Raw genomic sequence first — 27,669 nt, forward strand, 5'->3', positions numbered from 1 at the left:
CAGAGTCCATTTTTAACTTCAATTTTTGTTGCTTTCTGCAAAACAACTTAATTGCCTAAGGTTTCCTTTTATGCTTAACCTTACCCATAGTATGTTAACATTCGCTAACATGTCCTGCTACAGCTCGATGTCTGACCCTGGCTACCAGTTCCGCCTCAGCACTTAGTCCTCCTCTCTTCCTTCTTGTGTTTCTCTGGACGCGCTGGCCCCACGTCCCTTGCTCTCTGCATACGGTCCCCACCACCGGGCCCTTGCATAAGCTATTCTGGAATGACAGGAGCAGCCAGGTAATGCCTTTCCATCTCAGCTCAAGCACTGCTCCTTCAGGAAACCTGCCTAGGCCGCCTCCCTGTTCATGAGAAATCTCTAGACCAGAGGTTCTCCACACGTGATCTCTGGACCAGCGTCATCAGCAGCACTGGGGTCTCGTTAGAAACCCAAGTTCTCAGGCTCACCCCAGACCTACTGCATTGGAAACTCTGGGGTTAGGGCCCAGCGATCTGTGTTTTTTATGAGCCCTCCAGGTGATAATGATGCCTGCTGAAGTTTGAGAATCACTTGCCAAAAGAGGTCTGTTGCACTATGAAGCACTCCTTCATGGCCTCCATGACAATTACACTCTCATATCTGGGTGATTATGTGGCTAACATCTGTTCACCCACTGAACTCAGGGTAGGGACTGTGTCTTTCTTGCTCACCACTGCGTCCCCAGCACCGGGCAGTGCTCAGCATGTAGCAGGCGTTCAGTAAGTATTCTTCTATCAATGAAAAAAAAAAAAAAAAAAGGCAGATGTAACCAGAGGACAAATACTCTAATACAAGATATGGGTTAAAGACCTAAACAGGTACTTTTAAAAAGAAGAAACAGAAGTGGCAAGTATTTTACCATGCACGATCTCAACTAGTAAATGGAGAAACTGGTAACGCAGTGCAATGTCATTTTCCCCATACCTACCAGGCTGGTGAAGGTGAAAGGGAATCACGACACCAGCCAGGACAGGGGGACAATCGTTGTTCCAGGAATGGGCATTTGTGCCGCTTTTCTCGACGACAGTTTGGCATCATTTTGAAAACTGAAAATGAGCCAGCAACGCCACCCTTAGTCGTGAACTCTAAGGAGGTATTAGAACACGTGCGCACAGGTATATGGTGGCACAGGAGACATTGCGACACTGTAAGGGACTATAATTTTGAAATAATGCAAATATTCCTCAATAGGCATTTGAATGAGCAAACTGTGGTGCACTCAAAACGCCAGATGCCGTGCAGCGGATAAAAAGGATGATGCTGAGATGAATTAACTGATGTGGAGCAAAGGCCATAATACTTAGTAAAGTGAAAAAAGCTCAATTAAAAATTGGTATCTAGGAGTTAAGATGGCAGAGGAGTAGGGGACCCCTTTTTCAGCCGGTCCCCTGAACCGAGCTGGATAGGTACCAGACCGGCCTGAACATCCACGGAATCAGCCTAAGACACAGGAAGATGCATCTGGATCTCTACAAACGAACATCTCCAGCGCTGAGTATTGAGGTACAAAGCGGGGAGCCGTGAAACTGCGCACAGATATCGGAAGATAAACGGAAGGGGGAGGGGGCCACCGCGTTCGGGCACCGGGAAGCGGGAGCCACCTGCACGAGGGAGCAGGGGGACTCGCAGACCAGCACCCGCGAGAGAGCAGACTGAGACCATGAGCCGGGAATGCGCGCCACCAGATTGAAACGGAGCTCCGGTGCGCTCACTGGATCCAGACTGAGACCGGGAGCTCCAGGAGCGCGCGGGGGTGGCTGGCGGCTGGCGGTGTTAGAAACACAAAGGACAGAGACATGCCGGCCCTGGAAGTGAGGGCTGGGACGCCGGGTGTGGGGCGCACATCCCGGGACGATGCAGGGTTGAGCAGCACCAACAGTAACAGAGTTAAAGTGGCCAGAACATCAGTGGAGAACGGGCCGCAATCCCTCTGTTCTGTGACAGAGGCTGAAATTCGGCCGCTGCTGCTCTGACTCTCAGAAGAGGCACAGCAGACTGCCAGGGAAAGCCGCCAGAGAACAAAAGCCTGGAAGTACCGGCTCACAGCGTGCCCATCCCCATCCCCCCTCGCAGGGGACATGGAGACCCTACCCAAACAGGGTTGCCTGAGTATCGGCGCGGCAGGCCCCTCCCCCAGAAGGCAGGATGAAAAATCAAGAAGCCCAAATCCCTAAGATCCCTATAAAACAAGGATGCACTGCCTGGGTCCTGGTCAATAATTTGGGCTCTGGACAACCCCGCAACCTCTCCTCATCAGAATGATGAGAAGGAGAAATCCCCCCCAGCAAAGAAAAGACAATGAGTCTGTGTCCTCTGCCACAGAACTAATGGATATGGATATAACCAAATTATCAGAAATGGAATTCAGAGTAACAATGGTCAAGATGATGTGTAGACTTTAAAAAAGTATTAACGAAAATGTTAATGAGAATATAGAATCTCTAAGGGCGGAAATGAGAGCGAATCTGGCAGAAATTAAATGCAGTCAAAACTAGAGGCTCTGACAGCCAGGGTGAATGAGGCAGAAGAACGTATCAGTGAATTGGAGGATGGGTTGGTAGAAGAGGAAGCTAAAACAGAATCTGGACTCAAAAAAATCCATTCTCATGAATGTAGGTTACGGGAGATTACTGACTCAGTGAAACGTTCCAATGTCAGAATCATCGGCATCCCCGAGGGGGTGGAGAAAAACAAAGGTCTAGAAGAGATATTTGAACAAATTGTAGCTGAAAACTTCCCTAATGAGGCAAAGGAAACAAACATTCGTGTCCAAGAGGCAGAGAGGACCCCTCCCAAGCTCAACCACGGCAAACCTACGCCACGTCACGTCATAGTGCAATTAGCAAATATTAGATCCAAGGATACAGTACTGAAAGTGGCCAGGGCAAAGAAATTTCTCACGTACCAAGGCAAAGGTATCAGAATTATGTCAGACCTGTCTACACAGACCCGGAATGAGAGAAAGGGTTGGGGGGGGGGCATTTTTAAAGTGCTTTCAGAGAAAAACATGCAGCCAAGGATCCTTTATCCAGCAAGGCTGTTATTCAGAATTGATGGAGAAATAAAGACCTTCCAGAATCGCCAGTCATTGACCAATTTCGTAACCACAAAACCAGCCCTACAGGAGATATTAAGTGGGGTTCTATAAAAGTAAAAAGGCCCCAAGAGTGATACAGAACAGAAAGTCACAATCTATAGAAACAAAGACTTTACTGGCAAGATGGCATCATTAAAATCATATCTCTCAATAATCAGTCTCAATGTAAATGGCCTAAATGCTCCCATAAAACACCACAGGGTTGCAGATTGGATAAAAAGACATGACCCATCCATTTGCTGTCTACAAGAGACTCATTTTGAACCTAAAGATACATTCAGACTGAAAGTAAAGGGATGGAATACCATCTTCCATGCCAATGGACCTCAAAAGAAAGCTGGGGTAGCAATTCTCATATCAGACAGATTGGATTTTAAACCAAAGACTACAGTTAGAGACACAGAAGGGCACTATATTATTCTTAAAGAATGTATCCAACAAGTGGATATGACAATTATAAATATATATGTCCCCAACAGGGGAGCAGCAAGAAACACAAGCCAACTCTTAACCAGAATAAAGAGACATATAGATAAAAATACGTTAATAGTGGGGGACCTCAACACTCCACTATCAGCAATAGACAGAGCACCGGAGCAGAAAACCAGCATAGAAACAAGAGCTTTGAATGCCATACTCGACGAGTTGGACCTCATAGATATATATAGAACACTGCACCCCAGAACCAAAGAATACTCATTCTATTCTAATGACCATGGAACATTCTCAAGAATAGACCATGTTCTGGGTCACAAAACAGGTCTCAACCGATACCAAAAGACTGAAATTATTCCCTGCATATTCTCAGACCACAATGCTTTGAAATTGGAACTCAACCACAAGGAAAAATTTGGAAGAAACTCAAACACTTGGAGACTAAGAACCATCCTGCTCAGGAATGATTCAATAAACCAGGAAATCAAAAATCAATTTAAACAATTTATGGAGACCAACGAGAATGAAAACACAACAGTCCAAAACCCATGGGATACTGCAAAGGCAGTCCTAAAGGGAAAATACATAGCCATCCAAGCCTCAAAAGAATAGAAAAATCTAAAATGCAGTTTTTATATTCTCACCTCGAGAAGCTGGAACGGCAACAGAGGGACAGGCCTAATCCACTCACGAGGAAGCAGCTGACCAAGATTAGAGTAGAAATCAATGAATTAGAAACCAGAAGTACAGTAGAACAGATCAACAAGACTAGAAGCTAGTTCTTTGAGAGAATCAATAAAATTGACAGACCACTGGCAAGACTTATCCAAAAGAAAAGAGAAAGGACCCAAATTAATAAAATTATGAATGAAAAAGGAGAGGTCATGACCAACACCAATGAAATTGGAAGGATTATTAGAAACTTTTATCAACAGCTTTATGCCAATAAATTAAGCAGTCTGGAAGAGATGGAGGACTTCCTGGAAACCTATAAACTACCAAGACTGAAACAGGAAGAAATTGATTTTTTAAACAGGCCAATTAATTATGAAGAGATTGAAACAGTGATAAACAACCTTCCAAAAAACAAAACTCCAGGCCCGGACGGTTTTCCTGGGGAATTCTACCAAACATTCGAAGAAGAAATAATACCTATTCTACTAAAGCTATTTCAAAAAATAGAAACAGAAGGAAAGCTACCAAACTCATTCTATGAGGTCAATATTACCTTGATCCCCAAACCAGGCAAAGACCCCATCAAAAAGGAGAATTACAGACCGATTTCCCTAATGAATATGGACGCCAAAATTCTCAACAAGATCCCGGCTAATAGAATCCAATAGTACATTAAAAGGATTATCCATCACGACCAAGTGGGATTCATCCCTGGGATGCAAGGGTGGTTCAACATTCACAAATCAATCAGTGTCATAGATTTTATCCAGAAAGAAAAATTCAAAAATCATATGATTCTCTCAATAGATGCAGAAAAAGCATTTGACAAAATACAGCATCCTTTCCTGATTAAAACCCTTCAGAGTGTAGGGATAGAGGGCACATTCCTCAATCTCATAAAAACCATCTATGAAAAGCCTACAGCAAATATCATTCTCAATGGGGAAAAGCTGGAAACGTTTCCCTTAAGATCAGGAACACGACAAGGATGCCCACTCTCGCCACTATTATTCAACATAGTACTAGAAGTCCTTGCAACAGCAATCAGATAACAAAAAGGGATAAAAGGTATCCAAATCGGCAAAGAAGAAGTCAAAATGTCTCTCTTAGCAGATGACATGATACTCTATATGGAAAACCCAAAAGAATCCACTCCCAAACTATTAGAAGTTATAGAGCAATTCAGTAATGTGGTGGGATACACAATCAATGCTCAGAAATCAGTTGCATTTCTATACACGAATAATGAGACTGAAGAAAGAAATTAGGGAATCCATCCCATTTACAATAGCACCAAAAACCATACGTTACCTTGGAATTAACTTAACCAGAGACGTAAAGGATCTATATCCTAGAAACTATAAATCACTCTTGAAAGACATTGAAGAAGACACAAAAAGATGGAAAAATATTCTATGCTCATGGATAGGAAGAATTAACATAGTTAAAATGTCCATGCTACCCAGAGCAATCTACACTTTCAATGCTATCCGGATCAAAATAGCGATGACATTTTTCAAAGAACTGGAACAAATAGTCCTTAAATTTGTATGGAACCAGAAAAGCCCCTGAATCGCCAAGGAACTGTTGAAAAGGAAAAACAAAGCTGGTGGCATCACAATGCCAGATTTCGAGGTGTACTACAAAGCTGTGATCACAAAGACAGCATGGTACTGGCACAAAAATAGACACATAGACCAATGGAACAGAATAGAGAACCCAGAAATGGACCCTCGGCTCTTTGGACAACTAATCTTTGATAAAGCAGGAAAAAGCATCCGGTGGAAAAAAGACAGTCTCTTCAATAAATGGTGCTGGGAAAATTGGACAGCTACATGCAAAAGAATGAAACTTGACCACTCTCTCACACCATACACAAAGATAAACTCCACATGGATGAAAAACCTCGATGTGAGACAGGAATCCATCAAAATCCCAGAGAAGGATATAGGCAGCAACCTCTACGACATCGGCCAAAGCAACCTTTTTCATGACACATCTCCAAAGGCAAGAGAAACAAAAGATAAAATGAATTTGTGGGACTTCATCAAGATAAAAAGCTTCTGCACAGCCAAGGAAACAGTGAAAAAAACGAAGAGGCAGCCCACGGAATGGGAGAATATATTTGCAAATGATGCTACAGATAAAAGACTGGTATCCAAGATCTACAAAGAACTTCTCAAACTCAATACGCGAGAAACAAATAAACAAATCATAAAATGGCCAGAAGATATGAACAGACACTTTTCCAATGATGACATACAAATGGCTAACAGACACATGAAAAAATGTTCAAAATCATTAGCCATCAGGGAAATTCAAATCAAAACCACACTAAGATACCACCTTACGCCAGTTAGAATGGCAAAAATGGACAAGGCAAGAAACAACAATTGCTGGAGAGGATGTGGAGAAAGGGGATCCCTCCTACATTGTTGGTGGGAATGCAAGTTGGTACAGCCACTTTGGAAAACAGTGTGGAGGTCCCTTAAAAAGTTAAAAATTGAGCTACCCTATGACCCAGCCATTGCACTACTGGGTATTTACCCCAAAGATACAGACGTAGTGAAGAGAAGGGCCATATGCACCCCAGTGTTCATAGCAGCATTGTCCACAATAGCTAAATCATGGAAGGAGCCGAGATGCCCTTCAACAGATGACTGGATTAAGAAGTTGTGGTCCATATATACAATGGAATATTACTCAGCTATCAGAAAGAACGAGTTCTCAACATTTGCTGCAACGTGGACGGCACTGGAGGAGATAATGCTAAGTGAAATAAGTCAAGCAGAGAAAGACAATTATCATGATTTCTCTCATCTATGGAACATAAGAACTAGGAAGATCGGTAGGGGAAGAAAGGGGTAAAGAAAGGGGGGGTAATCAGAAGGCGGAATGAAGCATTAGAGACTATGGACTCTGAGAAACGAACTGAGGGCTTCAGAGGGGTGGGGGTGGGAGAATGGGATAGACTGGTGATGGGTAGTAAGGAGGGCACGTATTGCATGGTGCACTGGGTGTTATATGCAACTAATGAATCATCGAACTTTACATAAAAAACCAGGGATGTACTGTATGGTGACTAACATAATATAATAAAAAAACATTAAAAAATTGGTATCTAGATATGTATGTATCCTGAGTAAAATGTCTAGACATACATTCAGCAAAAGGTTTTCAAAAGTGTGTTAGAAGGGATCTTTATTTTCTTCATAGTTTCCTATAATTTTCTAATATTTTAAATTCATTCCTCTATATAATATAAAAATTTAGAACAGAACATTTTAAACACCGAGTTCAGCTTAAGCAAAATACAACTAGGAAGGTAAAGCAGTTCTCTAAAAACAGAACCAACTAGGTAATTCTCAAAGTATGACTCTTTTGCATTATTCAACTGTTTTGGATTAGCCATGCCGCGAGACTTCTCCATTCCTACGGACAATCAAGAGTTGCCTACAGCTGGCTACGATGACCGACACATCAGGTACTAGAGGCACTGATTGGGATTAAGTAGCTGGTGACTGACAGCACACATGCACACGGAGTCCAAGAATTTCTGGCACAGAGGAGGTAAAATCCCTAACCTTAGCTAAGAATTCCTGAGGGTGCCATATCCCTGGAGGGTGAGCACACACCCACCCCTAGCACGCTGGGCATCAGTCTATCGGGAAGCTCTAAAGATAGACTCCCAGCAACGCTGGAGACACTGTTATTGGCAGACACAGCTGCAGAGTTTACCAATCTTTCCTTCTGTCTTTCCCTTTTTCCATCCCTCAAACCCTACACAGCCTTTTTTTTTTTTAAGCTTTTACTGATTTATTTGAGAGAGAGAGAGACAGAGACAGAGAGTGAATGGAAGGAAGAGGAAGAGAGAATCCAAAGCAGACTCCATACTGAGTGCAGAGCCCAACGCGGGGCTCAATCCCACGACCGTGAGATCATGACCTAAGCTGAAACCAAGAGTTGGACACTCAACCGACTGAGCCACCCAGGCGCCCCAAGCCATACACATTCTTGGCATGCTGTTTCTCAGGAAGGGTGCCAGGGGATGAACCAAATGAATAAACAGTGAGATGGTTGTACAAGCCGCTGCACAGGTGCCTGATCGGCACGCAGCTCATTACATGTTCTTGGTATCACATGCCGGGAGGTGGCAAAAAAGTGAGGCTGGAGGTCAAAGGCAGAAACGCAATCATCTTGTAGCGTATTTTAATAAAACAACACCTGAGAGCTATATTGAAAGGGTTGAGCATACAGTAGGTTCTAAACAAAGAGAACTTGATAATAATGCCCCAGACTCCCAAACACAGGACTGTAAAGTCCCATAATCAGTGAAGCAGTGTCCTAACTGCCACCAGAACATGGAATTCACTTCTCGAAGCTACAAAGCGGAGCGACACTGCTCTTAGTACAACATGCAGGGAAAGCAGCGAGAACTCAACTGAACCCATGACCGTACCGCAGCTGGAGCGTGTACAATTATGCTCGGACCTGAGACTTGTAGCAAAGGCCACTGGTGTATTTAAGGTCGACCAGGAGGCCACACGCTCAGCCGTTCATTCTCTGCTAACCAAAGTTGTGCTGCTCATGGGTTTTGGAGCCTGGTGCCCAGTGGTAGGCACTGTCTGGGTACAGTTTTCAGTGCCTGAGGGTAGGGGTGGAGGCTACACAGAATGTCCTCTGGTTGTGACTCTTAATTCTTTTTTTCAAACTAGCCTTCCTCTAGATCTGTTGGTTGTGAGGAGCTGGAGCAGTGCTATTTCACTGTGTTGATCCATGACACGTGTGTGAGACATGGTCCTGAAACTTCAAGGCTACTGCTGTCCAGGCTCGGCACTTCATCAATTCTGGGAGCAGCTGACAGTGAAAAGAAGCCCCGTTTTCAAGTAAAAACGTTCATTTTCAGCCAGTGATAGCCTCATATTCATCAACTCTTCTCCAAGTAGATATTAATGAGAAATTCATATATTTGGAACTAATGATTGCATATCCTTTGCATAATTACAATGACCTGAAGTGCTTTCAAAATGCCAAATTAGCTGACTAAAATTAGTCCTGTTCAAGTTATAAATCCTAACTCAAATCGCCTGCCCAAATATACTTGCAGAACCTAACTATATTTAAAGATGGATTTAGAGAGCTCAAAAAGCACTCAGTGCTTATTTCAGGGCCAAAGTCATTTCAAATTCACTTTAAGAAGCCTTCGCTGTGGCTCCCATTCCAATTTGTAGGAACCTCTCCTTGTCTTCCTGTTTCTGGATTGTTATCTGCTTTCCCGTTTCAGAAAATTTAAAAAAAGCTCGCAGTCGAGTTTTATCTAACTTCACCCCTGATTTCCCTTTCTTGTTCTTTTTCGTTGCCTCTAGCATTGACACCTTGCAGCCACGGAGATACATCTGGAACAGTGGCTGCCGTCTGATGGGCTCCGGTGCGCCCGCAGCATCCGTCACACCAGGGGTGGGCTGCCGCCTCGCTACAGTCACATCACCCAGCCGGCACCACAACTTTCCAATCCATCTTATTTATAAGACACTTTATTATTATTTTAAAAATTATTTTAGTTTTAAAAAATCTTATTTATTTATTTGACAGACAGAGAGAGAAAACACAAGCAGGGGGAGCAGCAGAGGGAGAGAGGGGGAAGCAGGCTCCCCTCTGAGCAGGGAGCCCAATGTGGGGCTCGATCCCAGGACCCTGGGATCATGACCTGAGCCGAGGGCAGATGCTTCACCGCCTGAGCCACCCAGGCGCCCCTCCAAGAGACTTTAAATAACATCTAGTAAGTCAAACTCTAATGTACCCAGGGCAGCAACTGTCAAAGAACAGCTGTTTAACTTTCTGGGGGAGGAAGGCAGAGGCAAGCATAATACTGTACAGGGCTGGAGTAAATTAATTCATTATAACAAGAATTTATTGAGATCACAGAGTAGATACCCAGAAAATGAAGGCAGTTTCTTATAGCATGAATGAAATTGTTACATGTGTAGATATACACATACGGAGAGCTATACACATACATACATCTAATAGAGTGAATTCATATATATATATAGAGAGAGAGAGAGAGAGAGAGCAGGAGGAGGAAGAGAAGGAGGGAGGGAGGGAGAGAGAGGCCAAGCATCAATGGTAATAAATACAGCAACAGAATCAACAATTTCAAGACTCAATTGTGTAGGATCAAACTTATTTTTCTAGCTTATAGGATTAAAACTGGATTTCAACCTAGAGGTAACACATTGCATTGACATTAAGAATAATGTCAGGCTGTGTAAATATTTTTTTAAAAGAATACGTGGCATTATTAGCCGGAGTAAGACATAACTGTTATGTTTAAGGAAAGAAAGCCTTTATTTGTTCCCTATACAATCATAACTCAATCAACCAAACAAGGTTCCCCCCACCCCCACCTCAAGCCACCATTATAATGGCAGTTTTGTGTAAGCTCCTTGTTTGTACAAAAGCCTGACGATATAGTCTTGAGGGGTAATCCTAAAGCTGTTAGACCGAAATTAAAACAAATCTTACCGGTAGATCTGGGTTTTAAAAAGACAGCTCTGTTTAAGAGGGCCATGCTGATTATACCGGAAGATAAGCTCCACACAGTCTAAGGGTGATCACTTGAGCAAACATGGGCATGGCATTGTAATTTTCTAGTTTTTCACCCTACAGAGGAGCAAAGATCTCACAATCACTTCGTTTAAAAAAAAAAAAAAAAGCAGATTTCTCAAGACTTGTAGTCACGGCATGCATAAGCTTGAGTAAGAAGCTGACTTTATCTTTTTCTTGGACTTTAAAAAGAAAAAAAGAAAAATTAATGCTCACATGTAAAATTGGGTCATCTATCACTAAAACAGAGCCGGACTGACAAGAAAGGACATTCTCTCCTATTTCTGCATTCTTAAGTGGGAACTTAATCACTGTTATAGATCAACAAACCTCTGGATTGTTTCCAACTTTTCGGTTTTTCTTAAAATAAAATCTCCAATCTGTCCTCACTCCAACTCATACATCCCAGCAATCAACACACCACAAATATCCTGCATTGTGATGGTCTCAGCACCACCTTTTGAAATTTTAGATAGAACTATTAAAAACTGCAAAGCAAGGGGGGGCGGGGGGGAGGGAGCAACTGGGTGATGCAGTCAGTTAAGTGTCTGACTCTTGGTTTCGGCGAAGGTCATGATCTCAGGGTCCTGGGATCGAGCCCCTCGTTGGGGTGTGTTCGGCAGGGAGTCTGCTTGAGATTCTCTCTCTCCTTCTCCCTTTGCCCCTTCCCCTACTCACGTATGCACACTCTCTCTCTTTAAAATAAATGAATCTTTAAAAAAAACCACAACTCTGCAAAGTATCTATTTCTCCCTCCCTAGATTCTATTTCTTCATGTGGACTTCTGCATATTTTTCCTTGTTTATAACTTCATGATCCCTCTTCTTTATTTCTTCCTCTTTCAACCCAGCCTTCGAAGGCTCCAGAATTCTTCATGCTACTTTCCACATCCCACCTCTCAGAAGTGCATTTTTGTTTGGCTTGGGTACAGCACCCACATTCAATCACCAAGCACTTTGAGAATACCTGGAGTAGGGTAGACCCTGGAGATGCGCCCGGAGTCTTCAGACCTGGGCAGCCCCAGTGTTGGAACAGTGAGGAAATGGGGGGCCGTTAGTGGCAATGGGAGTTTGGGGTTGGGGGGGGTTGGGGACAGGTGGGAGCTTCCGTGGGAGTAGAGAAGCATGCAGTTCCTTTGAATCTGCTTCTTGAACCAATAAAACAAAATTCCTTCATACTTTGTGTAGGTGTTATGGTTGACTGGGAGGATGCCCTGAATTCAAATGGCTCTTTGCAAGCTCGAGACTGTAGAAAAGAAGCCTTTTTGAGAAGTGTTTTGCAGTTGAACTGTGTCCGTTGTCTGTTTCCAACAAAAATACTTTCTAACACAGTGTCACTAAATGTTGGTTCAGCAGTGCATGTGAACGAACTTAATACACTAGGGAAAATAAGAAATGGATTTTATTAAGTTTATTAGCAGCTAAAAACACGATACTTCAACAGTGGGAGGAAAGTGACCCACCCACACAATTTGAGAGGAATGAACATTTGGCTTTAACTACAGCTAATATGTGAAACCTAAAACCCAGTTTTCCATCTAAAGACCTTTGGGGTCCATTTTTACACTACCTTGATCAAACCAGGAATTAAAGTTCAAGCTGGCTCCCCCAGTCCTGGAGGGTACTGGTGTTTCTCCAGTCACACCTCTTCACGTCAGCATTTCCTCAGGCTTATCTTTCCCTCCCACCTTAGCTTAACTTGGCTCCCAACCAAGGATGCATTTCTACCAGTCAGCTGCCACGGCTCCCCTCTCGTGCCAGGAGGCCGAGGGAAGCAGAGTAGGCACCCGGCGGAAGGCATGGCAGGGGTCACAGCAGGAGTCTTGCAGGGTCACTGGGCTCTGAGGCCACTTGGCAAAACAGAGTCTCAGCCAAGACAAAAAGCTAAGAAGGGAGGCCTTACCGACTGCTCACGTTTTAAAGAAGAATGGCGCACGCATGTGGACAAGGACACAGCTTCCAGAGACGTGCCTGGGAAACCTTCGTGGGTTGGGCTTGGTGCCTCAGTCTTATGCCTTCATTTAATCCTCACAAACCCTCTTGGAGGGACGTCCTATCACCGTCTTCCTCTTACAGGTGAGGAAGCAGGCTCAGGAAGCAAAGTGACTTGCCCAAGGCCACACGGTGGTGGCTGGCGGGGCCCCAGTCCGCCCCGAGCCCCTGTGCCTGGCATCACTGACTTCAGCCTGCACATGCTCGTGCGTCTTTGGACCCTGGACCCTCTGAGCTGGACTCCCCTTGCCGCCTGTTTCCAAAACTCAGGTTCCTGGACCCCACCCCGCAGGTCCAACCCGCACCCCAGGTGTTTCTGAAGCAGAGAAATGTTTGCAGTTTACTGAACTAGAAGCGCAGCGCAGACGTGGGTGATGGAGGCTGCCGGGACCGAGCTGGCGGAAAAAAGAGGTGCCTGCAGATGCCTGCAGACAATGCAAGGAGGGGTGTTGAGACAATCTGCAGCAACAAGACTCTACAAAACTGGACCACCCCACCTTCCCTATGAGTCTTCCTGCTGCGCTGAGGCCCCGGTGAGCTCCTTGTTCTCACACAAATTTACTTCATGTGGGTCCCCTACTTTGTATTGTGTAGTTTTCCCTTCTTTTACAGGTGGTTGTTGCATAAATGCTATTTGCGCGTAACTGTAGGCATACGAAAGGTGACAATTCTTACACACAAAGACGCGCAGGGCAGTATTGTTTATAATGGTGAAAACCTGTAAAGAAACGAAGTGTCCAGCAGATTAGTTAAACTGTGCAGACATTTTAAAGAATGCTTTGAAGCAATTCAAAGGTATGGAAAATGTTCAAGCGGAAAAAACAAAAATTATTTCTATTTCTATAATTTTGTAAAAAAAAAAAAAACCCACCAAAATAAAATCAAAAGATTAGAGGGAAATAGATCTAAATATCAGAGTGGGTATTGCTGGGTGGTCAGACTACGGCTGATTTTAATTCTCTTCTTATATTATTCTGTATGTGACTAATTTTCATCAAGAAACGTTATTTTCATATTCAAAATGCCATTAAAAAACAACAGCAGGAAAGGAAGAGAAAAAGTGAAAGCATAAGAGAGACACTGCTTTTCCTTAAGGAGCTTCAAATGTGTTGTGGAAAATGAGCAAGTTATGTATGGAGCAGTTATTCTCCCCTGTGCTCCCCCTGCATCTTCCCCTTCCCCTCCCAGCAGCCATCATGTAGCAATTCTGTCTCATGGCCTGCCTCCCTGCTAGATGGTGAGGGTGGGGGCCGTGTCCTCTTTGGTCACCCCTGTACCCACAGCTCCTAGCAGAGCACCCACACATGGCTGCCTCTCAATACCTATATTTTTGGCATCACGAATAGGCAACTGGGTCTCACCTCCCCAGCCAGCCTAATGGTGCCTAGAGGGCAGGGCTCACATCATATGCAGTATTTCTGAATTTGCCCCAAACACCAGTGTTGGGCATATAGTAGGTGCTTAATAAAGACTTGCTTGTCTGATGGGGACTGTATCACCAGGAAGCATGCCCGCTGAGAGGAGCCAGCCTCCTGAATGCCTCTCCCAGAGTTCAGGCGCCACTCCAGGGTGAGTGGAAGCCAGCCTGCCTAAGTGCCGCGTGGAACTGAATAGCTCATTTTGTTTGCCGGGAGAAGCCCAGCAAACGAGGTAGCCCCGGATCTTTATCTGCAGAAGCAGTCATGCCTTAACGCACGGCTCCACCCTACCCCTTTTGGAAAAAGATTGATAAGCATAATGATGATGTTTTAATGAGCTTAATTGCACATTCCTTGTGTTCTTGCAGAGTTGCCAACCAGCTACTTCAACATCCAGCAGTTTACTTGTAATAACTTTCCCCCTCTCTCTATGCCAGGGAGCATAATTATTCTTGCGGTAATCCTGTAGTTGGGTGCTCTCTCTCTCTCTCTCAATCTCTCTCTCCCTCCCCCTCTCCCTCTCCCTCCCCTCCCTCTCACTTTTTCTTGCCGCTTTTCCCCTTTCTGGGAATTACTCTAAATGGGTATCTTTGAAAGGAGGGTGGCGGGCTGCTTTTGGTACAGTACTTACCAAGGACCCTTTCATCAAAGAAGCCCTTGTGAGCATGCTCTGGACGCGAGCCAATCAGATCATCTCCCTGTCTGTTTCTGAAGCAAAGCTGACCCTGGTATGCAAGTCAAGCCCGAGTCTGCAGACAGGCTGACTGCACTCCTAGGCCAACCTGTCTTAGCTGACTGAAAAAACGCTGAAGGGAAAATTACCTGTTTGGCTCCAGACGGAATTAACATTTTTTTAATATATACACACAAGTATGTTTATTATTTTTTGTTTAAAAGCGTTTGCCTATCTAATATATTCATTAATGTTATCTGGTCAGTGCTTGAAACATTTTGAAATATGTGCAAATGCAATAAGGCTACAAGGCCTGGAGGCAAAATAAGATGAATTTTCCAATTAAGTGACAGAAAAACTGTTTGGGAATTAACGGATGGTGGTTCTGTAATCTGTTTATGGGCACTGCTCTGTGCGGGGAATGTTCGGGCCACCTGCAGACCCTGGTGGGCTACGAGGGCCTGGATCCCGAGCACCCCGGCCCCCGCGTTCCCCTTCTTCCTACCGCGCCCCACCTTGTATCAGGTACCCAGGGCAGCCGGCGCGGCCCCAGCCTTGGCAGACCCTGGCCCCTTCTCAAGCAGCGTGGGGCTCCATGCCATCTCCCAGAGTCCACGCTTCCAAACAGACATCTTCCTGTGCAGAACTTCAAGTGAACTTATCTTCTGTGCAAAGTCCCAGAAACTCTGGCCTTCTCTGAACCACCACCCGCACAGCACCCCCCCCCCACAACCCCGGTGCCAGATCATCTTGTGAACACATTTTTGACATTTCTGGACAATTCCAGAAAAAGGTCATAATTGAGAAATATATTTCCTAGTTGCTATTTGAGAAAAAGTACTAAACGCATTTCTTCCTTCCTGGACTCATTCTAGAGCATTGCCTTCTTCTTCCTCTGAAAATCCAGGCACGCAGGGGGCCTACCCGCATGCTGGCCACTGGGCCAGCTACCAAGCACGCCGAGATAGAAAAGGCAGAACTTCTGCCCTCAAAGACATGCTCTGGACACCTCTACTCCTGGTATCTTCAGGGTTAGTTTGGATGCTTAAAAAATAATGATAATTTTATATCACTGAAGTGTGAATGGTGGCGCATATACAGGTGACAGGATTATTGGGCCGTGTATTTTTTTCTTTGTGCTTTTCGGAACTTCTCTAAATTTCTACAATGAATTTTTACTTTTGTAGATATAAAATATGCTATGAAAAAGAAACTTCTTGGGAGCACTGAACAGGCAGCACATTCCTGAATTATATGGAGTCGACTTAGGGACAAGAGGCCAGGCAACATCTAGGAGTAGTAGAAAGGGGTCTGAATCAGAAGGGGGGAATTTTAATGAGCAGGGCAGCCTGAGAGTCACAGCTGGCTGGGCTAAGTTCCTGGAGTGTTAAATCAAGTAATAACAAAAATATGACTGTGTTTTACATATGAGATTTCATAACTTCCTGAGAAGTAAACAGTCCCTTCCCCCTTGGTTGTTCCCTCCTAAGGAATGTCTACGTTCTTGCCTTTGGCTCAAATTCTCCCAGTTTTCTTTGTCTATGCAAAGTGCAATGCCCCAAACAGAATGCCCAGGCCTATGTTTTCTGCTGGTCCAGCTTGTGTATTTATACAATAACAGGATCTTCACCAACTGGCAGGAAGATGTTCGTGTGCGCCATCTCTCCCTGGCTCCTAGAGTCCCACCTGCACCGTTTACAGCATTCTTCTTGTTACAGCTCCAGTCCTGGGAAGCACACATGGAAATTCTCTGATGGTTTGATTCACTCTGACCTAAGGGGTTTCTTCCTGGGAGGGTTTTCTCCCTCTTTTACAATCCCCATGGATAGAGGCTCAAACTGAGGCTTTCCCATCCGTAAGAGAAAGAAATGTCAAATTACTTTCATATAAATATATTCAGAGAACATTACTGCTCATTCCTGGCAACTTCAAAGCTGGGTAGGCAGAACATAAATGGGGGGGGGGTGTCTGTTTTTGCCCTTACACAGTCTCTTTTCCCATACCAAGGGAAAATAGCTAATTTTCACCACCAAATTATATTTCTGAATAACCAATGAAAAAACTGATGGAAAAAATTCCTTGCAAATAGTGCATGGCATGCTATGAAACTATTAGATAAGAGTAATTATAGGTTTGGTCTCAACAGCAAACAATTACTCTGGAGGGAAAAATGCTCACTTTTTAGGCAGAATAAACTCTTTCCAGGGTTTGCCTACTGTCTATCATTCTGAGGACAGTAACTGAAAAAAACAAACAAAAACCTCACAAAAACCCAAACCAAATCAACACCAACCCAACTCATTCCCCTTCCAAAGTTGAGAAAAGTGACTTGGGATGTCTGTTCTTTTGGTTATGGGATTAAGGGCTGTATTATTATTATATTCAAAAAAGTAAAGATTCTTAGTGATTTCTCTCATGTATATAAACCTGGTGAGGGAATTCTCTCTGCAAATATAAGTTTAAGTCTAACAGCTGATAATACATTTCAGTCTGCATATGTTCTAAGTAGAATGTCCATATATTGCCATCTTCTTAGGACAGTATCTATTTTATGTAACTTACCTTTTTAAGAAATGATTTTTTTCTAATGTCTAACTAAATCTGATTAAATTTATAAGAAACTTTCTGTTAAACACATGTACAAAATCAGGAAAAAAAAATCTTTTTCAAGCCACATGTCTTACTGATTTGTAAAATATGGTTTTAGTGTCCACAAACTAAAGACCTTTATCATGCAAAAAAAAAAAAAAAAAAAAGGAGGCTAAGTGGGGGAAAAAGTCCCTGTAAGAGAAATGAAGGACCCAAAAGAAGTCTGTACAATACTCAAGCCCCATAACCCCCATGATACGCGTTTTTTTTTTTTTAAAGATTTTATTTATTTGACAGAGATAGAGACAGCCAGTGAGAGAGGGAACACAAGCAGGGGGAGTGGGAGAGGGAGAAGCAGGCTCATAGCGGAAGAGCCTGATGTGGGGCTCGATCTCATAACGCCGGGATCACGCCCTGAGCCGAAGGCAGACGCTTAACCGCTGTGCCACCCAGGCGCCCCCCCATGATACGCGTTTTAAGGAGGTAAATAGCAGAACACCAACCAGGCACCATAGTTTTTGCCCCCGATACACTAATACTGGTGTGGGCTAGTTCCCTACAGAAAACGATCCACGATCTCTATGTGGAGGAGCCATTCTTTGCCTAAAGCAAGCAAGCCGCCATAGCAGGGGAGAAACACACTGTACTGGGTAAAACAAATTCCCACGGAGGGAGAATCATACCTCCAGCATTTCCAAAGATTTATCAAATAGCATAAAGGTCAGAAAGTGCTAGAGCAACAGAAATGCGGTGGACAAACTCTGGGAGTTAGTCTTCCAGCAACTGCAGCTGGTGAGACGGAGAGCTCTCTGTCATTGGGATATTAACTGTTTCAGAGTAGTCCGTGCTGTACCAAAGCAGCACAGAGCAGGCAGGGACATAGCAGAGGATCGGAAGACAAAATGGAGTGAGTCAGTGTGATGACAAAGGAGGAGACTCCGGTTGGAGCCAGGCTGGGCTCGGCCCTGGTAGCTCTTGACCATGGGTTTCAACACAGCTCAATGGGCAGGAGTTGGTAATTAACCTGCAACCCCCTTATAACCATACTCTACGGCTTCTCTATACCTGTTTCCAGTTCGTGGCTGTTTATGTTACCTATGCATAGTTATGTCTACACTATGCCCTTGGTTCTTTTCAACCTGCGAAGACAGACCTGTCTTCTCCCTGAGTTCTGAGTTGAAAGAACTCTTTAGTTGTAGTTAAGGAGATGAGCCTGATATCTGACCACTAATGGCTACGGTGAGTTGCAGCCATCACAGAACGCTGCCGAACCTCTGCCGACTCTACTAACGCGAAAGCTCATCGTGGAGCAAAGGGAGGATGGGCTGCCACCTGCAAGGGTTTAAATATCTTAAAATGACTGTATAGACAATGAGAGTAGAGATCAACTCCTCACCTTTGCAGGTGCGTGCTGTGAAAGTCATCCTCTCCTGTGACCTGCTTTTGAGTCCCAGACATTTCTTCATTTTAACGGACAGAGGGACAAGTTTAGTTCTTCTATTGATCTGATGTACAAAGGTGAGTATAATTGCCTCCAATGAGACTCTGAATTTTAGAAAAAATGGACAACATCTTAAATGATGTCTTAAATGCTTTCCCATCATGCCTAACATGGCCTGAACAGTTCTACAATCACCCCTCCTTCTCTCCCAGGATCATCTGAAGGTAAGACAACACCTCTGGCTGCCTCTTGAGTTATTTAGAAAAGAATGTTCTGTAAACCCAAGGAAGGCTCTGATTTCTATGCTTCCACAAAGACTTTTATTGGATTCACAGGGATAATTACCATGTGTTCCTCTGCCCCTCTCCCTGCATATGGGGATCTCTCTTCCCCTCTTAAAATGTTGTTAATATTCTCTCAAGGTGCACACTTCACTGCCACATACAAAATTGCTTAATGTTAATGAAATTGCAAAAGGCTTTGCCCTAACAATTTCAATCATACTATTCAATGTAATTAATGAAATATGAGATAAAAGAAATAGTTCCCAGAATTCAACCCAGGTGTATCTCGGGCAGAACATCTGCAAATACTTGAGGCCAAGTGTTCCAACAGGAGGTACTTGGGCTCATCGTTCTTAGAGCAAAAAATCTTGTGGCCAAGAGGATCTGTATTAGGAATGTTTAGGTACAACCAATCAGGCTTTCTTTTGATGGAACAGTTAATCAGACTCTAGGAAATCACCCCAGAGAGGCAGCAGGCTAGACAGAAGGCAGCGGTTGACCTGCCGGTTGTCTAAAATGGTGAGCTGAAGGTCACATGCATGTCAGCAGACCACAGACACACGGGCTTGCTGCTCTTGCCTCCCACCAACCCTTCCTCTTAGGGTGCAGGCTACTTTGCTGGGTACTTTCTCCCTTCTAGGCTGTCTTTGGTGAACATTACAAATGGATTTCAATCAGATAGCAATGCATATGAGAAAAAGAGCCTGGTGCTTCCAGCACTGGCCCAGCACAGAGCTGCCTGGCCCGAAGTCTTACTACTCAGTAGACAGCAATGCCGCAGCAGAGTTACCTGCTCCAAACTGGCACTTGCTAGGAACGGTCCTTACCCTGCTTGGGCTTTGGCCATCTCTCACTGGAAACAACACAGTACTGAAATTAGCCTTCCTTACAGCCCAGCAGAAAGCAAATTAGTGTGTTTTGTTTGTCTTGTTGGTGTTTGAAAAAAATGTGGATGGAAATGCCTTAAGATAGGCCACACACACCTTGGTTTACCCCAAGCCCTCCATTTCCTATTGTGTAACATCTTTCTGGCCTCACCCGTGCACATTTATGTGACCCCCACCCCTGCTCCCACAGGCATCTGACCTCTGGTCTAGAAGCAATGGTGCACCTTGTGGCGTCTTTTCTTAGTAATTATAAATATTACTGTCTTCCCTTTATATGATTAGCTAACCAGCTGGGAGTTAATTATTAAGCACCTACTGTGTGCCAGCAATGCTAGATGCTGGGGTCACAGAGATGAGTGAGGGCACTCTCTGTCTTCTAGAAGCTTGTTCTCTTGTTCATGCCCTGGCATGTCAGCACGCTCTCTGCTAAAAACACAGACCGCATTCCCAGCAAACTTTTCTTCAGTCCTTACGCAGAAAGTGACCACAATCTCAATTCTTTCCTCTCCCCTCCAAAGATAAGCTCTTTACACCAAACACGAGTTTAACCATCGACATTATTCTACAGGACTATGAAGACAGGTATTCATATTTACGGTCTAGGCAGAGAAAGGAGGGGGAAACAACCAAAACAACCTGAATCTAGGAGGCAACAGAAAGAGAAGAGAACAAAACACACGTTAATACACTCACCCTTAAAAATAGGGGAAAACCAACTGGGAAACTTTCATTTTCTTCTTGGATGTCTATTAAAAAAAAATCCCATGTGATACGTGTATCTATGGAAACCTTCGTTATCTCAAAGATAGTGAGGTACTAAAGGCCGTTGTTGCCATGGAACAGGCAGTATTTGCTTTTTATTCTATTGCACAATATCTAATTACAGAGACCCTGATAAAATTATGCATTCCTAAGCACAAATTAAGGCCATTCTACAGGAGCCTCCATGCACATACTTTATTTGTCAAATTTCATTAAAAACAAAAATCAGGGATGACTCTGCAGAGTCTTAGGGATAAGAAGACTAACTAGATTCAGCCCCTTCTAACATGGAAATTCTCAGAAACCTGTAGCTGGGGCTGCTGCAGGGTCCAAGGTAAAAGGGCAGCTCCCTTGGATTATGTTCCCATGAAAGCCCAAGGCAGAACCCTCAAGTCCCCTCTCCCACTGGACTGTTGCACAGGACACATATGTAAAAACCATTTTCTTTGTCAGCTTTTGGGATACAATAATCAATTTAATGGCATAGAAGACAGAGCTGCTATTTGGAAAAGATCACCTGTTACAAGTACAGTTGGTTCTCCTTCTCCAGTAGGTATGCTTCTGTCCATACTTCTATACTTTTACTACATGTTTATGCCTCTCTAAACGTGTGCTGTTTTTCACAGAACTCTATATGTAGCACTTCGTTTTTGTTTTTTTTTTAAAGATTTTATTTATTTATTTAACAGAGATAGAGACAGCCAGCGAGAGAGGGAACACAAGCAGGGGGAGTGGGAGAGGAAGAAGCAGGCTCATAGCAGAGGAGCCTGATGTGGGGCTCGAACCCAGAACGCTGGGATCACGCCCTGAGCCGAAGGCAGACGCTTAACCGCTGTGCCACCCAGGCGCCCCTATATGTAGCACTTTGAAAACTATCTTTTGATCGGACACATTAGTTTCAAGATGCATGTGTGTACATGTGTGTAGAATTCATTTATTTTAGCTATTGTATAGTATTTTAGCATATTGACCCCCCCAACTGCTGAACGTTCATGTTGCTTTTAAACTTCTGCTCTTCCAATGTTGCAACGAACACCCTAACAACTAACAAGCTAGTCCTATCACTGCCTCTGTCACTGCCCTTACCCTGTCCTTCTCCTGGGACAAGTGGATTGCAGGATGCTTCATCCCCTGGTACACTACCTTTTGTCCACTGTCAGTACCTGTAAGGATTTCTCTTAAAGTCTTCCGATAGGAGTATAGCCAAGTTGAAGACAACCAGTTTCCAGATCCTTAACTCCCGTATGTGTTCTTTGCGGGAACCAAACTTTTGAGAACATCCCTGAGATCCAAGCAGTTCTTTCTCTACCAGCTTTCCTCAGTTGCCTTCTCCCACTTCGCTGAGTTGCTTTGCCCTGGGCCGTAAAAGTCTCCTTAATGGCACATCCAGAGGTCATGTGTACTTGTTCTGTAAGTAGCTACTTCTTAGTCAAGGACCAGAGAATGGGCTGGAGTTTTGAGTTTCCTCCTGCTTACACATATTCCTGGTAAGAGGGAAGCGCGATGTTTGGCCTCTGTTGGGATGGTCTGAATTTAGTTAATATTGTCAAGTGGTGCAAATTTTGACAATTTTTGCCCACTGAGAATGTAATGACTTCACCTCTCCCATCTCCCAACTTATTTTCGAAGACTATAACCTTCCTGAGTCTCGTGCAGACAAAGCAAAGATAGCATCAGTGGGAGGCAGTGATAGTGGCAGCACCTTGTGTCCCTCACGTGACAAGTTCACAGAGGGGCTTGAAGCTCTGTGTTCTACACATCTACCCAGGTCCTCCCTCCTAGCTTCCCACCTACCTTAGAATCAGAACTCAGAAGTGACCTGGTTGACCCTGGGACACACACTAAACACACTTATTAAAATTGTAACAACGAAGTCCAACATTTTCTATCAGAAAACGAGTCACTTTGGTGGTCTTAACAGTGAAGACTGACTTTGCTAACTGGGTTATCTGGTGGGTGTTTCCGTAATTTGAGTAAGATAAATTTGCTGCTCCCAAGGCTTTTTTTTTTTTTTTAAGATTTATTTTATTTATTTGAGAGAGAGCACGAGTTAAGTGGGGAGTAGGGCAGAGGGAGAATCTCAAGCAGACTCCCCGCTGAGCACAGAGCCTGATGGGAGGCTTGATCTCAGGACCCTAAGATCATGAACTGAGCCGATATCAAGAGTCAGCCACTTAACCAACTGAGCCCAGGAGCCCCACTCTCAAGGTTTTTATAAGCATATATTTAAAGTATATAAGAGAAAAGCGTTTTCTAAAAAAATATCTTACGGGCCAAGATAGATTGATGTGAACAACAGTTTGATTTTCCTAACTCTTCCCAAGTATATTTAGGGAAATAAGTTTCCAAGAGAAAAAGAGTAACAAGTGTCATCTGTGTGAAATACTTGTACATGTGTGCCGTCATCCAGAACATTTCTTGCTTTCAGAATACACAATGAAGAATTTGCTGTGCAATCTCCCTGCATCTCTGCTGTGGAATATAAATCTGGAAAAAACTTGATTGGCTCAGGTAATACAATAACATGGATTACTACAGATGAGTCACCAACTGTAGGAATAAAATTATTTACTTATTTTTCTTTTCTTTCTTTTTTTTTTCTTTTTAAGTTTTTATTTTAATTCTAGGTAGTTAACATATGGTGTTATATTAGTTTCTGGTGTACAATATAGTGAGTGACTCAACACTTCCACACATCACCCTGCGCTCATCACAAGCACTCCTTAATCCCCATCACCTTAAAATCGTCATTTAAATCGTCCTTTTATTACTATACGCTGGGAATCTAAGCAGCTGAGAAAAAAGGGCATCACCTCTCTTGGTAATCAGTCTTCTCAGTACAATTTCAAATGCAACCCCAAATCAGATCACTGGATGACAAACTAACATGAAGTATTTACGATGTACCATGGAAGGCGCCTGTCTGCTTGCGTGATGTTGCCCTGAGGCGGGCATGCCAGCAGTGATGGTGGGAAGGGTGTCTTTGAAGGAATACTAGTGCTGGTTTTACCACAACTAGCTGAGTAATCTGCAGTAGGTCACTTCCTCTCCCTGGGCCTCAGTTTCCCCATGTACACAATGTTGGGGTTGGAGCCACATATTCTCCTGAGGTTCCGTCCTGTCATCTTGGCCTTGGCCCATCACTTCCTCTCCAATGTGACTATGAGCCCCGGATCAGTACTTCCCCTGCCAGGACCCTTGGTCTGGTATTGAATTGCCACCATACCCTCCTGCTGGACCATGGGAATAGGCTGCCCCTCCTGAGAACTTGTCAAAATCTTCCTGGCAGAGTTTTTAGGTATAAATGGGTAACATCGTGAAAACTGTTTCAGCCTCTAAGATACGACCTCAGATACCTCACAGTAACCTGAGTTTGCCAGAAAGAAGCAGCCACTCTCTCTTTAATCCTCATTGAGGGTTTCTTTTTGCAGAGCCTGGGCTTCCAAATGGGGGTGAAGAAGAATCAAACATATATCAATGCTTTCAGGGACCGATAAATATTTATTTTGCTCCCTTGCCAATGTTCTTATGTTTTATTCCAGACACCCTAAGAGGAAAAAAATGAGCTAATAAGGGTACTTGTGGTAGACAATACAAATAGCCCTTGTTTGCTTTGCATGTATTATAGGGAGTTTCTCAAAGCATGCCCCCGCCCTGGGAACTGTTCAGGGAGGCGGGGTCCGGGTGATCAGGGAGACAGGAATAGGGTGCACATGGATCGCTCCGGGTACAACAGAGCAGATAAGTGTGCAGGCCCCAAGTTGGCTGCCTTGGTTCAAATCCGGCCTCTGCCACTTGCTGGCTGTGTGACCAGGCTGGGTAAGTGACTGAATCTCTCTGAGCCTCATATCCTCCATCTGTAAAAGGAAACAGCCTCATTGGGTTCTTATGAGGATGAAATGAAATAAACAGTGTAAACACACCCAGCCCAGGGACTGGAGCAGAGTAAGGACTGAAATATTACTTTTTACTATATTTTAATCTGGCATGCCTTAGATTTCAGGCATCTTAGAAAGTGATTCCATTGAATTATTTAGTAGAAAAGTCTAGCAGATAAGCAGTCAAATCTGTCATTCATCATCACAATAAACAGTGAATTTTCTTTCTCCCTAGGAATTTTTTTCCATTATAAAATGGAAAGCCAAATCAAATTTGCTCAGCTAATTTTGGCATGAGAGGTACACTTAGGACCCTCAACATTTGCCTTACGGGTCAGGCTTATCGGTTCACACTTGTTAGTGTGAAAAACTCCTTTCCTATCACTGCCTCTGCCACTTCCCTTATCCTGTCTTTCTTCTGGAACAAGTGGACTTGTAAGATACTTTACCCTATGATTTGGCAAACACACTTGTTCTGAGAGAGAGTTCCGCCCATGTGCGTAACCGAGGGATACAGACATCGGAAGGTTTATCGGAGAAAACCTTTCTTCTGCAGGTGCCAGGGCATTGAGAGCAGAGCCTCTGCTGGCTGTCCCCCTTCTAATTGGGACTGTCCCACCATTTCCGAACTCTGGCTCTTAGGACACCAGAATTAACATTAAGAGGATACTGTACTATATTTATCAGCTCTTGGGGCAGACTGAAAAATATTCCTACTGAATGAGGAGCACCATGATTTTTAGAACATGGTTGGATAGAGGCAGTGAGTTTTGTTTAATACAGAGTTATCTGAAATTCTATATCATGCTAAAATTTGTTTCAAACAGGAATTCTGGAGTCTTAAAAGAAGTTGGCCCATGGGTGATTGAGAAGATAGCAAATCTGTTTCGAGATCTGGATGTCTACTTTTCATATAGTCAATGTTGACCAATGTCTATATGCTGAGCTCTAAGCTGGCATATGGAGAGGAAAGGTTTTGTAAAATAAGACATGAATTAATACAGTTTAGTCGCTAAGAGTTTGTCCTTTAAAGACTGGGTTCAAATCCTAGCTCTGTCACTTGCTACCTGAGTGACCTTGGGCATGTTTCCTACGAAGTGAATGCAGCTTCTCATTCCCTTACTGCCTTCCGGCTCAGTCCCTTACTTGTCTTGCCTCCTTCCAAGGCCCCAGAAATACGTTCACTTGGTCAAATATCTTGTACAACGCGTAAAAAGACACACTAACGGCAATCCATCCATTAACTGTCTCTTTCTGCTCTGACTCTCTCTCTCTCTCTCTTTTTTTTTAAGATTATTTATTTACTTGACAGAGAGAGAGACAGCCAGCGAGAGAGGGAACACAAGCAGGGGGAGTGGGAGAGGAAGAAGGAGGCTCCCAGCAGAGGAGCCTGATGCGGGGCTCGATCCCAGGACTCTGGGGTCACGCCCTGAGCCGAAGGCAGACGCTTAACGACTGAGCCACCCAGGCACCCCTCTGACTCTCTCTTACATTGGGGAGGACTGGGGTGGCTGTGGGCATTCTGGGATCCAGCTAAGGGGAGGATGAGTTGGAAATAATCTACTTTGGATGCAGTGGGATAGGTTTTGCAGTCATTTCCATGTTTGATTAAATTATTGCTAGCTGTCCTGGGCTGGTAATGGTCAACTCGTCTTGTATTGGGACATGAAGGGGCAGGGCCTGAGGTCATACCGTGACATGAACATGTCTTAAGACCCTGGTGCTAGAGGTATGTGAGGAATAGAGAAAAAAAAAAAAAATGGTGCCAAGAGCTAGTCTATGGAAAACATTCCAAATCCCATAGCTCGTATCTGGGGGAAAAAAGTGCTTGATAGCAATCTTAAAAACTTCTATCACCTTTCTAATTTTGAGCTCTGAAGCAAAAAGAAACTTTTAAAATACTTTTAATAATAAACAGGTTTAGCTCAAGTGTGTTAGAGGAAAGACTGAAGTATCTTTCTATTCTCTCCATAGAAAATGCTATTATGAAACAATTATTATATGGAAGAAACGGCCAAAGAATATGCAACTAAATATATAGAGAAAAAAGAATTCTAGATGTCTGTCAAGCAGTCAGGTAATAAAATTATGTGATTTTTCTGGACTTTGTGGTGTTTGCAGTATTTGCCTGTTTTAAAAGTTCTGTTGTGTTTTCTTTTCTTGACCCAAACAAGCATTAACTTTCATAACTGATTTTGAATTTCTCCTCTCCTCCGCAGGGTATCCCAAACTGTATGAGCCACAGATCCCACAAAACGTGGATCTGCCCCTGGCTATCTCATAGCTGCCCGTGAGGCTGAGATGCGGAGTGGCAGTGTCCGCAAGGGAGCCGGCTTGTAGTACGAGCTCGACCACAGACATACACTCCTGGCGAGAGACTGGAGGCGCCTCAGCTGGAAGCGGTTGAGAAACAAAGCCGGGAAGCCTATTCTGAGGCTCAGCTAATGATCTAGACAAGAGAAAATGTGGGCTTGGTTTCCTCTGCAATGTGCAACGGACATTTGTCTCCCTGCTAAGAGGCTGACCACATAAACCGTCCCCTTTGAAGGCTGAAAATAATTGAATATCAGTGATTTCTTATGGGTCAAATATTTGGGCTATAAAAAATGCAATCCAACGAAAGAAAAGTGCATTCTCCCTCCACGGGCATCATCTTGCTTTCCTCTCACACGGCAGGTCTCAATATTTTATCTCGATTTCTTCAAGGTGCTGCAAACTTGGTCTTATAAACTTTTCCTGAGGTTGAAGAGGGGCTTCCTTTGTATTTGTAAAATATTAATTCTTAAGCTTGTGCCAAGAAGAAGGGTGTTCATTATATCATGTCCTATATTTTTCCTTTCTGAAATATTTGATTAAAAATGTAAAATAAGGGTGCCTGGGTGGCTCAGTCAATTGAGTGTCCGACT

At 43.8% G+C, this 27,669-nt stretch overlaps 1 protein-coding gene and 1 long non-coding RNA gene across 13 annotated transcripts in view; one reads left to right on the top strand and one right to left on the bottom strand.

Annotated features, from left to right (window-relative positions):
* Positions 1-27,669, bottom strand: part of VTI1A (vesicle transport through interaction with t-SNAREs 1A) — a 358,597-nt gene that overhangs the window by 58,110 nt on the left and 272,818 nt on the right. For 3 of the 12 annotated variants that reach the window (XR_015724729.1, XM_087862702.1, XM_087862703.1), the window contains one exon: positions 699-758. The exons of 7 other annotated variants lie outside the window; for them this stretch is intronic. Coding sequence is in view for 3 of the 5 variants with exons in the window: in XM_087862702.1 (XP_087718828.1) it covers positions 699-758 (60 nt within the window). In the remaining 2 variants the exon portion in view is untranslated. Of the gene's footprint in view, positions 1-698; positions 759-13,240; positions 16,649-27,669 lie in introns of those variants that run through there. 2 more of the 12 variants (XM_045803129.2, XM_045803130.2) reach the window with 1 other exon arrangement.
* On the top strand, positions 13,227-27,227 carry LOC123795968 (uncharacterized). The gene is made up of 5 exons (XR_006780635.2): positions 13,227-13,364; positions 18,916-19,029; positions 23,314-23,396; positions 26,738-26,840; positions 26,983-27,227. It is a non-coding gene; the product is annotated as an uncharacterized LOC123795968 (long non-coding RNA).

Source organism: Ursus americanus, chromosome 6 (assembly GCF_024610735.1).
Source record: "Ursus americanus isolate L20-20 chromosome 6, mUrsAme1.1.p, whole genome shotgun sequence".
Lineage (NCBI taxonomy): Eukaryota > Metazoa > Chordata > Mammalia > Carnivora > Ursidae > Ursus > Ursus americanus.